This window comes from Danio aesculapii, chromosome 2 (genome assembly GCF_903798145.1).
Source record: "Danio aesculapii chromosome 2, fDanAes4.1, whole genome shotgun sequence".
Taxonomy (NCBI): domain Eukaryota; kingdom Metazoa; phylum Chordata; class Actinopteri; order Cypriniformes; family Danionidae; genus Danio; species Danio aesculapii.
The window spans coordinates 2,989,184-3,005,440 of NC_079436.1; the positions used below are offsets into that span (position 1 = coordinate 2,989,184).

At 38.9% G+C, this 16,257-nt stretch overlaps 1 protein-coding gene across 2 annotated transcripts in view; it reads left to right on the forward strand.

The window, feature by feature from the left end:
* Positions 1 to 15,504, forward strand: part of rock1 (Rho-associated, coiled-coil containing protein kinase 1) — a 95,912-nt gene extending 80,408 nt beyond the window's left edge. The window contains exons 28-33 of one of the 2 annotated variants that reach the window (XM_056470842.1): positions 4,977 to 5,047; positions 5,129 to 5,217; positions 6,353 to 6,431; positions 7,339 to 7,600; positions 7,802 to 8,009; positions 14,178 to 15,504. In XM_056470842.1, the coding sequence (XP_056326817.1) occupies positions 4,977 to 5,047; positions 5,129 to 5,217; positions 6,353 to 6,431; positions 7,339 to 7,600; positions 7,802 to 8,009; positions 14,178 to 14,181 (713 nt within the window). In that variant the 3' untranslated portion in view covers positions 14,182 to 15,504. Of the gene's footprint in view, positions 1 to 4,976; positions 5,048 to 5,128; positions 5,218 to 6,352; positions 6,432 to 7,338; positions 7,601 to 7,801; positions 8,010 to 10,809; positions 11,310 to 14,177 lie in introns of those variants that run through there. The other variant, XM_056470835.1, reaches the window with a different exon arrangement.
* The last annotated feature ends 753 nt before the right edge of the window (positions 15,505 to 16,257 follow it).

A 16,257-nucleotide genomic window follows, 5' to 3' on the forward strand; every position in this document is an offset into this window, starting at 1 on the left:
AGGGAGCGAAAATGATACAGAATTTTGGGTGAACTATCCCTTTAAGGAAAGAGAAATTTAATTCACCCTTATCACTGACCAGTTTCTCATTTTGCATGCTGTGAATGTGTCATAAACCTATTCTCTCATCCAGAGCTGCTCAAAATGTTAGATTTCAGATTTCTGTCATTTCTTGAAAGAAGTTTGGAGAGCTTTAAGAAAAGGGCATCCGTGTTGTTCTGTAGACTGCAGAGCTGAAAGCAAATTCTGCCAATTTAAATGTAAAAATCACTGGTGAAATGTTGTCATGAAGAGTTTGAAACTGAAAGTAAAAGAGTAAAAAAAAGTAAAAATTACTATTTAATTTCTATTTCTTGAAAAATGTATTTAAAAAATTATTTTGGTAGAAGCGATTCTTTGAAATGTTTTTCTAAATATCAAAATCATTGTATACTCTATAGCTGCGGCGTGAAATAGATTGAGATTTTACAAAATGCATTTTGCTCTTAAAAACTAGCCTACAATGCCGTCTGCTGTTTAAAAACTAGCCTAGAGCACCATCTGCTGTTTGAAAACCAGCCTAGCCTAGAGCGCCGTCTGCTGTTTAAAAACTAGACTAGAGCACCATCTGCTGTTTAAAAACTAGCCTAGAGCACCGTCTGCTGTTTAAAAACTAGCCTAGAGCGCCGTCTGCTGTTTAAAAACTAGCCTAGAGCGCCATCTACTGTTAAAAACTAGCCTAGAGCGCCGTCTGCTGTTTAAAAACTAGACTAGAGCGCCAACTGCTGTTTAAAAACTAGCATAGAGCGCTGTCTGCTGTTTAAAAACTAGCCTAGAGCGCAGTCTGCTGTTTAAAAACTAGCCTAGAGCGCCGTCTGCTGTTTAAAAACTAGCCTAGAGCGCCATCTACTGTTAAAAACTAGCCTAGAGCACCGTCTGCTGTTTAAAAACTAGCCTAGAGCGCCGTCTGCTGTTTAAAAACTAGCCTAGAGCGCTGTCTACTGTTAAAATCTAGCCTAGAGCGCCGTCTGCTGTTTAAAAACTAGCCTAGAGCACCGTCTGCTGTTTAAAAACTAGCCTAGAGCGCCGTCTGCTGTTTAAAAACTAACCTAGAGCACCGTCTGCTGTTTAAAAACTAGCCTAGAGCGCTATATACTGTTAAAATGTAGCCTAGAGCACCGTCTGCTGTTTAAAAACTAGCCTAGAGCGCTATATACTGTTAAAATGTAGCCTAGAGCACCGTCTGCTGTTTAAAAACTAGCCTAGAGCGCCGTCTGCTGTTTAAAAACTAGCCTAGAGGGCCATCTACTGTTAAAAACTAGCCTAGAGCGCCATCTGCTGTTTAAAAACCTAGCCTAGAGCGCCGTCTGCTGTTTAAAAACTAGCCTAGAGCGCCGTCTGCTGTTTAAAAACTAGCCTAGAGCACCATCTGCTGTTTAAAAACTAGCCTAGAGCACCGTCTGCTGTTTAAAAACTAGCCTAGAGCGCTGTCTGCTGTTTAAAAACTAACCCAGAGCACTGTCTGCTGTTAAATTATAGCATAGAGCACCGTCTGCTGTTTAAAAACTAGCCTAGAGCGCCGTCTGCTATTTAAAAACTAGTCTAGAGCGCTATCTACTGTTAAAATGTAGCCTAGAGCACCGTCTGCTGTTTAAAATCTAGCGTAAAGCGCCGTCTGCTGTTTAAAAACTAGCCTAGAGGGCCATCTGCTGTTTAAAAACTAGCCTAGAGCACCGTCTGCTGTTTAAAAACTAGCCTAGAGCACCATCTGCTGTTTAAAAACTAGCCTAGAGCGCTGTCTGCTGTTTAAAAACAAGCCTAGAGCGCTGTCTGCTGTTTAAAAACAAGCCTAGAGCGCCGTCTGCTGTTTAAAAACTAACCCAGAGCACTGTCTGCTGTTAAATTATAGCATAGAGCACCGTCTGCTGTTAAAAAATTAGCCTAGTGTGCCATTAGCTGTCAAAAACTAGCCTGGAGCACCGTCTGCTGTTAAAGTCTAAGCTCAGAATCTATTCAAGAGAGAATATGCATTTTGAAAATCTCAGAATCGAAGCAGAATTGATTTCTTGAATGATTTATTTGCCATGCTTTAATAAATTCCATGATCACTGTATTTTTGTTAGGATGTTTTTTTTTTTATCAGGTGTGTATGTAATAAATTATAGCATATGATGTGTTTAGTCATGGACTGCCATTATTTGTGTTTAAAGACCTCTCTCTCTCTCATCTCTTGTTTTTCCCTCATGTATAGTCACTTCTTCTTGCTCTCCTTGTCTTTGTATCTTCTATTCTTTTCCCTCTGTGAGTAACTTTAAGATCGGGATCCCCTTATGCCTGGATTGTGCTCCTGGGTGGCAGTTTGTCTCTTCTCACTACTTTCTGTTTTGTTTAATGGACACAGCTTTATGGTTTTGCTGATGCCTCAAATAAGCTACTCAGAGTGTTTATACTGATAAAGAGCAATGTTGAATTAGTGTAAAGAAACAGTGCTGAACTGCTAAACTGAGTGAAAAATGTCTATACTAACGCCTACTCTGAGCACCTTTCAGATGTGTTTTAAGTTTAGTCACTTTTTAGCGTGAGTGTGTGTGCATGTGTAGCTTTAAAGCCTTGGTACAGCACCGTCGGCTGTTAAAAACTAGACTAGAGCGCAGTCTGCTGTTGAACACTAGCCTAGAGCCTCGTCAGCTGTTAAACAGTACTCTAAGTTCACACTAATCCATAGCTTAAATAATAATAAACAGTTGTGTAATAATAAAATAGTAAGTTATTATAAATCTAAATTCGACCCAGCCCATAATGGTTCATACCATTGTTTATGCACTAATCTTAACTTGCAGATCCAGTAAAGTAAAATAAGACCACTCATCACTTGTAGTGTGTATTTTAATGAAAACATGTAGGTTAAACAGTAAAACAGCAGGATATTCCACAATCATCCATTTATAAAAAGAGTGGTGCAAACTTAAGCAAAATTTGCCGTTTATATAAAAAATTGGTTGTTTTTGAGAAACCAACACTAGCCTAGAGCGCCATCTGCAGTTAAAAATTATCCTAGAGCTCCATCTGCTGTTCAAAACTAGCCTAGAGCGCCATCTGCAGTTAAAAATTATCCTAGAGCGCCATCTGCTGTTCAAAACTAGCCTAATGCACCATCTGCTGTTCAAAACTAGCCTAGAGCGCCACCTGCTGTTAAACACTAGCCTAGAGCACCGTCTGCTGTTTAAAACTAACCTAGAGCGCCGTCTGCTGTTAAACACTAGCCTAGAGCACCATCTGCTGTTTAAAACTAACCTAGAGCGCCGTCTGCTGTTAAACACTAGCCTAGAGCACCATCTGCTGTTAAAAACTAACCTTGAGCGCCGTCTGCTGTTAAACACTAGCCTAGAGCACCATCTGCTGTTTAAAACTAACCTTGAGCGCCGTCTGCTGTTAAACACTAACCTAGAGCGCCGTCTGCTGTTAAAAACTAGCCTAGAGCGCCGTCTGCTGTTAAACACTAACCTAGAGCGCCGTCTGCTGTTAAACACTAGCCCAGAGCGCCGTCTGCTGTTAAACACTAGCCCAGAGCGCCGTCTGCTGTTAAACACTAGCCCAGAGCGCTGTCTGCTGTTAATAACTAGCCCAGAGCGCCGTCTGCTGTTAAACACTAGCCTAGAGCCTCATCTGCTGTTCAAAACTAGCCTAGAGCACCGTCTGCTGTTAAACACTAGCCTAGAGCACCGTCTGCTGTTAAACACTACCCTAGATCGCCGTCTTCTGTTAAACACTAGCCTAGAGCGCCGTCTGCTGTTAAAAACAAGTGTCTGTCAGATAACTTTTTTTATAGCCCCATCAGATGTTACTGTAGGTCATACTTCTCGCTTAATTTCCCTTAAACACTAAAAACTTAAATATGTTAGATTAATAAATGAGATAACTGCATTAAATGTCGGAAATTAGTTTCCTGAAGTATGCTTATGCATTACATAAAGTGCTGAAAAAAGGTAGTCTGACTGTATGTATGTATGTATGTTTGTATGTATGTATGTATGTTGATTGATTTATTGCATGTTCACTAGTGAACGAATGAGCCGAATCACACGCAGTCACACACTTCATGCATGACCCCAGTTCTTCTGTCTTCACATGTGCTTTCAAACCAGTAACATTTTAACTGAATTGCATCATGGTTTGGTTACAATTACAGGTTTGCCTTGTCAGTTGATGAAAAGAAAATGCACAGTTTAACACACTGCTGCTGCACTGAGCCAATTACTAATAATCCTGTGAAGATGATAAACAGTCCTGGCTTTATAATGCTAAATTGCACATTATTCTATAAGAAAACAACATCAACTATTAGCCTGTTAGCTGTGGTTGTTTATGTTAGACTAAATTAAAATACAACTCTTGCTAACGCTTTATTTATGATACAATTCTTGCTATTAATACACAAGCAGTTATGGCTTTTGCTTTAATAAACTACTATTTTGCTGCTTATTAATAGTTATTAAGGTAGTAGTTGGGTTTGGGTATTGGATAGGATTAGAGATCATGCAGAATAACTAATAAAGTACTAATAAACAGCCCATAATAGACGGGTAATTCAAAGTGAGAATATCTTAAATTAAAGTTATACCCAATTGTGTCATTGTTTTTACTTCTATAACACAGGTTGTGGTCCATGTGCATTATTAAATAATCATACTTTTTTGCCTGATGGCTTTTTACTCTTTGTTTTCTCCCATTCACACATGGAAGTATTGAACATCTCATTTTCAGCATCCATTTCATTCGTTATGTAATATAATATGAAAGTCCTGCCCTTGTTTGGGATTTATTTTGACCTTACACCAGTGTGCAGTGAGGCAGTTGCTTTAAAGTGTAGCTGGTTTACGCATGTTAGTTAAAGCTATTTCATTTGTTTTGGATTGTGTCACGACTTTGGTTTGTGTTTTAGTGCATGTCTGTTTCATTGTCTTGTTCTGGATTTAATGGATTTTATTTGTCTTCAGAATCCAGGCTTGAAGGTTGGCTCGCAATACCTAATAGGGCTAATATTAAAAGATACGGCTGGAAAAAACAGGTAAGGCTTGCATGACAAAATTAGACATTCTTGATCTTTTCTACCTCTTCTGTAATTTATATATGCATTTGTTTGTTTCAGTATGTTGTGGTGAGCAGTAAAAAAATCCTCTTTTACAATGACGAGCAAGACAAGGAGCAGTCCAATCCCTCAATGGTACTAGATATTGAGTAAGTATTCTGATCAATAACCATAAAAACTAGCCTAGAGCACTGTCTGCTGTTAAAAACTAGCCTAGAGCACCATCTGCTGTTTAAAACTAGCCTAGAGCGCCATCTGCAGTTAAAAACTAGCCTAGAGCGCCATCTGCAGTTAAAAACTAGCCTGGAGCGCCATCTGCTGTTAAAAACTAGCCTAGAGCGCTGTCTGCTGTTTAAAAACTAGCCTAGAGTGTCGTCTGTTGAAAAGTAGCCTAGAGCGCCATCTGCTGTTAAAAACTAGCCTAGAGTGCCGTCTGTTGAAAAGTAGCCTAGAGCGCCATCTGCTGTTAAAAACTAGCCTAGAGCGCCATCTGCTGTTAAAAACTAGCCTAGAGCGCCATCTGCTGTTAAAAACTAGCCTAGAGTGTCGTCTGTTGAAGAGTAGCCTAGAGCACCACCTGCTGTTAAAAGCTAGCTTAAAGTGCCATCTGTTGAAAAGTAGCCTAGAGCACCATCTGCTGTTAAAAGCTAGCCTAGAGTTCCGTCTGTTAAAAAGTAGCCTAGAGCGCCATCTGCTGTTAAAAACTAGCCTAGAGCGCCATCTGCTGTTAAAAACTAGCCTAGAGCGCCATCTGCTGTTAAAAACTAGCCTAGAGCACCATCTGCTGTTAAAAGCTAGCCTAGAGCACCATCTGCTGTTAAAAGCTAGCCTAGAGTTCCGTCTGTTAAAAAGTAGCCTAGAGCGCCATTTGTTGTCAAAAGCTAGCCTAGAGCGCCATCTGCTGTTAAAAGCTAGCCTAGAGCGCCATCTGCTGTTAAAAGCTAGCCTAGAGCGCCATCTGCTGTTAAAAGCTAGCCTAGAGCGCCATCTGCTGTTAAAAACTAGCCTAGAGCGCCATCTGCTGTTAAAAGCTAGCCTAGAGCGCCATCTGCTGATACAAACTAGCCTAGAGTGCCATCTGTCAAAAAGTAGCCTAGCGCGCCATCTGCTGTACAAAGCTAGTCTAGAGTGCCATCTGCAGTTAAAAGCTAGCCTAGAGCGCCATCTGTTGTTAAAAACCAATCCAATCCATATTAGCGGTTATTTCATTCATTCCTGTTTTTGAAATTCAGTGATTTTTCTTTTTACTATATTAAAACGTATGTATTTTTATTTTCATAACAGCAAACTTTTCCATGTGCGTCCTGTCACACAAGGTGACGTTTACCGAGCAGAGACTGATGAAATCCCAAGAATATTCCAGGTCAGTTTTTGAATATATTTTCTATTAATAAAGGTCATAAAATGCCCCATAATGATATAATCACCATATCAGTGCTGTTTAAAGAGTGCGTTGGTGGAAAGAGTGATTTGGTGGTCCACAATGCGTGTACACGTTGCTTATTACACACACAGGGAAGCGCAGCAGCTCACAAACATCTTTAAATATGAAATATTTAAGGATTAAAATGTAATAGAATATTATTGCTACATAAATATAAAAAAATGCTACCTCCACCTATGGCTTCTTCTCCTCAGGGGGCTTTGATGGAATCTGTCTAGTTCTGTGAACGTCAAGCAGATCCGTTTCCTTGCAATTTAAGTGTTTTTTCCGCTTGCAAAGTCTACTATGTAAATACCAAATCTGATTGGCAAGATCGCTTACTCATTATTAAAGGGAATACGAGATGATACTCTGATTGGTTTAAAAAACACACCCATAACTGATTAAGAGAATAAGGACAACTCTTTTAGATTATGCGCTGGATAGGCAGACTGTTTTTCACATCCTTAAAATAGCAAAAGTGGATTCAGATTAGCTCTAAATATCCGTTTAGTCTGCCATGTAAATAACAAATCTGATTGGCAAGATCCCAACTCACTCTTAAAGGGAATGGGAGATGAGACTCTGATTAGTTTAATGCACATTACTCCCCAAAACACACCCATAACTGATTAAGAGAATAAGAACATCTCTTTTAGATTATGCGCTGGGTATGCAGACCGTTTTTTACACTCTTAAAACAGTAAAAACGGATTCAGATATACCCTAAGTGTGCATCTCTAAAATAGATCATTAAAATAGAGCAATTATGTCCCAAATATGTGCTTCACAACCTTTGAAATCTTCACCTGAACCTACAAATTGAATGAGAGTGTTTGTGGTTTAGATCCTGTATGCTAATGAAGGCGAGTGCCGGAAGGAGACGGATGTGGAGAGTGTTCCTCAGGGCGATAAAACCAACTGTTTGCCCCACAAAGGCCACGAGTTCATCCCAACGCTCTACCATTTCCCCTCCAACTGCGAGGCCTGCTCCAAACCCCTGTGGCACGTATTTAAGCCTCCGCCAGCCCTCGAGTGCCGCCGATGCCACGTCAAGTGCCATAAAGACCACCTGGACAAGAAGGAGGACGTGATCTCCCCTTGCAAAGGTTAGTAGCTAGCAGCAAAATGTTTTCTTGTGTTTACGATATTTTACATTTATTACTAGGGGGCATAAGATTCTGATGTTGTGATAACCTTGGATTTGAAGTCAGAATTATTAGCCCCCCTGTATATTTTGCCCCCAATTTCTGTTTAATGGATTTTTTCATATTTCAACATGTTTGGTGTCTAATTTTCTAATTCCCCAGTGAACTATGACGTGACGTCGGCTAGAGATATGCTGCTTCTGGCTTTGTCTCAAGACGAGCAGAAGAAATGGATCGGTCATCTAGGCAAGAAGATTCCCAAGACTCCACCATCCACCTTCGCACGGCAGTCTCCTCGTTCAATGTCCGTTCGCTCCGGAGCCAACCAGTCCTTCCGCAAAACCCCCAAAAATGTCCCAGGAAAGCCCAGGTAATTCAGCTTCACACACTCTCAGTATTATTCAATCCCAATGTGCTTGTTTAAGCAGCAAGCTGTTACTCTGGATTTAAAGGGATAGTTCACACAAAGATGAAGTTTTCTTGTTCATTTACTCACTCCTGCCTGAATGGATCAGCGGTTTTATTCACGTCACCTCATACTTTAGTTTCTCATCTAATCTTCTGACCAATCAAATGCTCTCTAGTGTCTGACATACCCCGCCCCCTTTACATTTGATGCGCTTAAGCTCAACCACTCTCACTGGAAAAGCGGTGATAACACAAAATACTATTGGCTGTTTTTAAAAAAAGGGAGGAGCTACAATATATTCCGCTCTCTTCGTGTTTCGATTGAGATTGCATCAAACATTGAATAAAAATACACATTTCAAAGCACTTCACAGGACCTTTAAAGAACATTTTGAGCTGAATTTGTAGTGTTTGGTGATTATATAATGGCAGTGAATGGTGACAGGTTTTTTTAGATTCAAAATAATCACATATAAACGTGCCCAAATCAATAGCCATGGCTCCAGATGACACACTGAGGTCATGTGAAGCGAAACCATTGGTTTGTGTAAGAAATTGAACATTATTCACAATATTATTAGCTTTAATACACAGCCTGGCACCAAATGCACACACTCACTCATTTGTCCTCAAAAGTGATCGGACTACATTCACACAGGCTGTGGATTAAAGCTAATAATATTATAAATAATGATCAGTTTCTTTTCGCTTCACAAGAGCTCAGTGTGTCTTCAGGAGTCATGACTATTGATTTGGACCCGTTTGTGTGTGTTTATTTTTATTCTGAAAAACCTGTCACCATCCACTGCCATTATATAATCACCAATGACCACAGATGGAGCTTAAAATCTTCTTTAATGCTCTACTGAAGGCCTGTGAGTAAGTAAATTATCAGGACCTTTTTATTTTTGAGTGAACTATCCCTTTAAATGTAAAGTCATATTTCATCCCAGAATATCAAAGAAATAATTATGTCACAGTATGGATTTTTGGGAATATTATACAATTTTAAAATGTCTGTTTTAGTCATTGAATGTCAAGGAATTTAAATTATTATTTTTCATGGAGTCATGAAATATCAGGGTAGGGACTTTTGTTTGTCGTATTAAATATTTATTTAGCATTGATCAAAATGTACATTTTCTAATCTGTATAATGTCATTGTTTGTCACACGTTTCGCCTATTGTTATGATTTGGCTATTTTCAGCCGCATTTTATTCCGTTCCTGCTCATCAACTGGTTATTGGCTAAAAAAATTACAATTTCAAATACTGGGTGCTTTTGTTTCCCTTCATTTCTGTTTAAAATCTAAGACAAATAATCAATTGTTGCTGTAGTAATGGCTATTAAGTGAATGAAAAGTTCAAACCATGTTAATATTGTATAAAGAACAACACCACCTTGTTTTTCTGCACATTATAGACCATAAAATTTCAGCTGTTTAGTTAATGGAAGTCATGGAGTTTGACATTTGGATAGAAGTAAGAACCCTGGCATGTACACTACCTGACAAAAGTCTTGTCGTTGATCTCAGCTGTAAGAGCAACAAATAATAACTTGGAACATTTTGAAAAGAGGCAGAAGGTGGATTTTTCTGATGAATCTTCTGTTGAACTGCATCCCAATCATCACAAGATCTATTGGAACCCGCATGGACCCAAGATTCTCACAGAAATCAGTCAAGTTTGGTGTTGGAAAAATCATGGTTTGGGGTTACATTCAGTATGGGGGTGTGTGAGAGATCTGCAGAGTGGATGATCAACATCAACAGACTGAGGTATCAAGATGTCTGTGCTGCCCATTACATTACAAACCACAGGAGTGGGCTAATTCTTCAGCAGGATAGCGCTCCTTATACTTCAGCCTCCACATCAAAGTTCCTGAAAGCAAACAAGGTCAAGGTGCTCCAGGATTGGCCAGCCCAGTCACCAGACATAAACATTATTGAGCATGTCTGGGGTAAGATGGAGGAAGAGGCATTGAAGATGAACACAAAGACTCTTGATGAACTCTGGGAGTCCTGCAAGAAGGCTTACTTTGCCATTCCAGATGACTTTATTAATCAGTGATTTGAGTCATTGCAGAGATGTATGGATGCAGTCCTCCAAGCTCATGATGGAGTCAGACACAATATTCATTCTGTTTCCACTGCAGCATGAGCACATATTCTATACTGGACATTATTGAAGGTTCAGTGACCAGACTTTTGTCTAAGCAAAGTCAGACCTTACTGTCCTAATGAAATCATTAATAATCAAGGCATGATCATATTTTATTCTGGTCAAATAAGTGTAATCTAGAGGCCTTTGCCTTTCATATAAGCCACTTCTGATACCAAATGATCAACTAGAAGTCAAGTTATTATTTGTTCCTATAACTTGGATAGGCCACAAGACATCTGTCAGGTAGTGTAAGTTATGTAATAACTAATTTAAATCGTTTAATATAAAGAATGCAAACAAGGTCAGTTATCTTATGAGTGACTGTACAAACAGGATAAAGCATCATGTTTAAAAATGTTGAAATAGTCTCCTCTCTTGGGGAAAAATCAAAAAATTCTAATGTAATTATTCTGACTTCAGCTGTATATATTGGATATATCTTGATATTTGGGGTGAAATATGACTAGAATATTTCTGATTGTAATTGTGCTACTCAAGGCTAAAAGGCAGTGCAGTGTGGTGACGGGCTGTTATAACACTTATATCCAATCTTTATAGATAATCTTACATCTGTATCTTTATATTATCTAATCTCATAGCAGGGCACAGTCCATTCTCCAGGCTGCAGACACAACCTCCAGCACATGCTGACCACATCATTCAGCTTCTCCACACCTTTACTGTGCAATGCTGTAGTCCAGCACTCCATCTGTTAGTTTGAGGCTTAACTCTGGGGACTTTTATTTTGGAGCACTCTTCTTTTCTTATGACTTTTTGTTTAGTAGAACGGCAAATTCTCTCCTTTACAAACTTACCCAATTATTGGGCAACGGGCTATATGCACAGCAATAGTTTTCAGCCAGCGATAAGTTTAATGTGACTATTTTCAATTTCATTAGGCTACTTTTACAGCAATAATAATGGCATTTAATTCAAATATAAGCAGTTAAAATGATCTAAGCATTTTAAAACTCCATTGAAAATACTGTGGTAAAATAAATTTACATATTTTAAAGACATGGTGCAGAACAATGGAATTAAATGCAGTGCTTGTCTGGTGTAAGATGCACTTTATATTCTCAATGTCTATATACAGTATCTATCTATCTATCTATATATATATATATATATATATATATATATATATATATATATATACTGGGTGGGCCATTTATATGAATACACCTTAATAAAACTGGAATGGTTGGGGATATTAACATCCTGTTTGTGGCCCATTAGTATATGTGAGGGGGCTCATGAAAGAATAAAGTTACGTTAAAACCAAGCACACCATTGGTTTTCTTGTGAAATTCCCAATAAGTTTGATGTGTCACATGACCCTCTTCCTATTGAAAAAACAAAAGTTGGATCCAAGATGGCGACTTCAAAATGGCCACCATGGTCACCACCAATCTTGAAAAGTTTGCCCCCTCACGTATACTAATGTGCCGCAAACAGGACGTTAATATCACCAACCATTCTCATTTTATTAAAGGGTATCCATATAAATGGCCCACCCTGAATATCAATAACACAGTGAAGATCATTGATTTGAAAGAAACTAGATCTTAAATGTGGTGAGTTTATAATGGCACAACTTCACAGGAAGTGCTTTCGCTGGCTGACTGAAAATTAAATATCCCTGTGCATATACCCCATTCAGAGGGACTTTCCTTTCGATGGACTGAGGCTCTGTGGGCTTTCCCGCTCTTTTTAAGTTATCTTCATCTATTAGAAAAGAAGCTCTTAACTTGGGAATTGGCGTTGAGTGAACCTCTCAAAAATGTAGACTTATTGAAGCAAATATCTGACTAGTGTCAATTTAATATAAGCTTATAATGGTTTCTCTGTCTTCATCTTTCTGTGATGGTAAGAAGAGGTGACGTCCATGAAATCTGACAGAAGTATTTTGGCATGAAGAAAATGAAGCGACATTGTTGACAGCTTAACTGTGTTTGATTCGGTATCAAATACACCATGTTGAGTGTGAATATATCTACTTCTGTATCAGAATGTAAGAACATAATATTATAACTATTTTGGCGGCTAATTTGTGTACATTATTACAGTATCATTCATATATTTAGGATACATCACGCATCTGACCTAATGATGAGGCAAAGTTAGTGACGGCCTTCATGTTTACTTTATTGTAATAAAAAAATTATATTTACATGTGAGTTATCTAAAGCTGAGACAAAAACAGCTTGAAATCAATTCTGCATTAATTATTAGACTTTCAAAATGCATCTCTGATTACTCTTGAATTGAGTTTTTAACAGGAGAAGGTGCTCTAGGCTAGTTTTTAACAGTAAACGGCGCTCTATGCTAGTTGTTAACAGCAAAAGGAGCTCTAGGCTAGTTTTGAACAGCAGAAGGCGCTCTAGAATAGTATTTAACAAGACGGCGCTCTAGGCTAGTTTTTAACAGCAGACGGTGCTCTAGGCTAGTTTTGAACAGCAGACGGTGCTCTAGGCTAGTTTTTAACAGCAGATGGCGCTCTAGGCTAGTTTTTAACAGCAGACGGTGCTCTAGGCTAGTTTTTAACAGCAGACGCCGCTCTAGGCTAGTTTTTAACAGCAGACGGTGCTCTAGGCTAGTTTTTAACAGCAGACGGCGCTCTAGGCTAGTTTTGAACAGCAGACAGCGCTCTAGGCTAGTTTTTAACAGCAGACGGTGCTCTAGGCTAGTTTTTAACAGCAGACGGCGCTCTAGGCTAGTTTTGAACAGCAGACAGCGCTCTAGGCTAGTTTTTAACAGCAGAAGGCGCTCTAGGCTAGTTTTGAACAGCAGATGGCGCTCTAGGCTAGTTTTGAACAGCAGACGGCGCTTTAGGCTAGTTTTGAACAGCAGACGGCGCTCTAGGCTAGTTTTGAACAGCAGACGGCGCTCTAGGCTAGTTTTGAACAGCAGACGGCGCTCTAGGCTAGTTTTGAACAGCCGACGGCGTTCTAGGCTAGTTTTGAACAGCCGACGGCGTTCTAGGCTAGTTTTTAACAGCAGACGGTGCTCTAGGCTAGTTTTGAACAGCAGACAGCACTCTAGGCTTGAGTTTTAACAGCAGACGGCACTCTAGGCTAGTTTTTAACAGCGAAAGGTGCTCTAGGCTAGTTTTTAACAGCAGACGGTGCTCTAGGCTAGTTTTTAACAGACGGCACTCTAGGCTAGTTTTTAACAGCAGACGGTGCTCTAGGCTAGTTTTTAACAGCAGAAGGCGCTCTAGGCTAGTTTTTAACAGCAGACGGTGCTCTAGGCTTGAGTTTTAACTGCAGACGGTGCTCTAGGCTTGAGTTTTAACAGCAGAAGTCGCTCTAGGATAGTATTTAACAAGACGGTGCTCTAGGCTAGTTTTAAACCGCAGACGGTGCTCTAGGCTAAGAGAAAACAGCGATGCATCTCCCATGAATGGACGCAGAATCAATTTCTTAAACTATTTTTCAGAACAATTCCCAAATTATCCACAAATTTGTCATGATTTAAACGAACTTCTTGTGTGAGAAGCAAGAAGAATTTTATAATTGATTATTATTTGCTAAGTATTGTTAAATAATGCTATTATTTGTTGTACAGCCTTTGTTTTATGTGGATTTAAATCCATATATGGCATATTACTACTATTATACTGTAAAAAATTTAAAACTATTGCGTATTGCAGGACAAATTAATAACATTTTCCTTTCAGATTTGAAAACTCAAAAGTATAACATGCAATAATCTCGGAAACTATAAAACATCTAAAAAATATATCTATTTAATTTGGCAGGCTTCATTTCCTTTATGTTAAATATGACTTTTAATATTTACATCTGTCCTTTACTGTTAAATGTGCGTGTTGTGTTCCTCTGTGTTCCTAACTTGAAACCTGTGTGTGTCAATCATATAAAACTGCCTTTAACAGGGATCTTCATTCAGAGTGATTCTACATGTACACTTTCTAGAGTTGTTTTCTTTCTCTTCTTTCTTCCAGCTAACCATCTGAACTTCTGGATAAAATTGGGATTTTGTACTTTCCTCTACAAAAACCTCACACGAAAAAAAGAAAAAAACATGTAACAAAACTTTGAATTAACCTTTTAAAGTTGCATTTCACACAAACCAGTTAAAGAAAAGACAGTAATTGGTGCTGGAAATCCGGATTTGCGTTTCACAAAGACATCATGGAGGTTTTTTTGGCGCCATCTTTCTCTATTTTCCCACATCACGTCTCCTTCTGTCCCGAGGAAAAGCTTTGACATCTTTTCACTACTTTGGAAGGAAACTATCAGCTGTTCTGTTCGGACGACACAGTAAAGGGGAAATTTGGGACCATGAAAAGGGTCTTTTTGCTTTGGTTTTCAAACTATTTCCACTTTAATCCACTCCGACGCCGCCTTCTTACGGACTCTGGTTGCCTTATTCTGTCCCTCAAAGTCTCTGTGGAAAATGATTTAGGTTTGGGACAAACTATTGGGTACTGAGAGTTTCTGAGGGGAGATTTTTTTTTTAGTGGAGCATGGAGAATAATTACAGTCTATGCATCATATTATCATATTTGTCATTATCATTGTCGCTTATGGGAGTCTCCAAGCCATCACGATGGCATCAGGAGGCATATAAAATGTCATGAAAACCACGAAAGCGTTTTTGTGTCAGTGTGTTCATCGGGTACATTGTTTTCTGTAATATTCATATCTTTTTTGTAATGTGTTGCCTTACATTTGACTCATAGATAAATGTTTCAAAAAGGAAAACATTAAGTTAACAAATGTAACTGCACTGTTTTGAATTGTAATTTATTTGTAGAAGACTAAACAGCCGTAGCGTTTGCTCACCTAGTGCCTTTTTGGATAACAATTTTACTGCCATATCCGAGTTTCTCTCCGGTGGATCTTTGCTATGATCATTCTTCGAAAGAAAACGAACATATCTAATACGGTGTGATCCCTTTTTTTTTTTTTATCAGAACCTAAAAAGAGCGGAGCATCTATTGCATGTCTTAAATGTTGTCGACCAAAGTTCACATGTACATGATAAAGGGCGACATGTCCTGCTATTTTCGTAAAAATATATATATATTACAAAATTAAATCCGCCATCTTCCCCTTGAAGTAGTGTCTTTCAGTGTACATACTCTGACGATATGATGACGAATACCTCCTCAGTAATCCATCATGGTTTTTGTTTTGTACATGCGTGTTCAGTTAAATAAGCACTGGAACTATGATCTGTTGTCGTGGATGTACTGCATGTTCGGTTGCATTGGAGGCCGCACTGATGGATATGTGTCAATAAACATATCTTTATCTATCACCGAAGACCTGCGTGTTCTGTCTGCCTGCTTTAATTATGCTTCATATTCTGACATATGTGAACACAAAAATGAAGTGGTGTTAGTGAGGCCAGCAGGGGGTGCACAATCTGCTGTCTGCGTGGGTCCTAACGCCCCAGTATATTGAAGGGGACTCTATACTGCTTTGTATATTCTCTGTATTCTCTATTGGATTTGAGTCAGGTGATTGGCCGGGCCATTCCACAGCTTGATTTTCTTTCTCTGAAAGCATTTGAGAGTCTCCTTGGCTGTGTTTTGCATCATTGTTTTGCTGAAATGTTCACCCTGGTTTCATCTTCATCCTCCTGCTAATGTAGATGTTGGACTGAAGCAGCTGATATTCATTTACAGGGCAGAGGGTTGCTGAAAAACTACTGAGATTTCAGCTGCTGTCTTTTTTAACTTTTTCCCTGTGTCATTACATTATTTCACAGAACTAATTAGATTTGTTTTCTTTGCATATATTGATTTCTTTGGTTGTTACCAACATCCGAGGAAAAATTTCAAGTCAAAATGTTAGAAAAATGTTTTCTGAGAAAAATGGTGACGTGTTCAATGCTTATTCTTTTTACAGTACTTTTTACTGTAATCTGTGGGGTATTTTGAGTAAACTGTGGTGTATTGTAGTATAATATACAGTACAGCATGTAGTAGAAACTACAGTATTGGGTAATTTTGCTATAGTCCTTTTATTACCACAGCAGCTATACAATCACCACAAAAGTTAGTCGGGTACTTT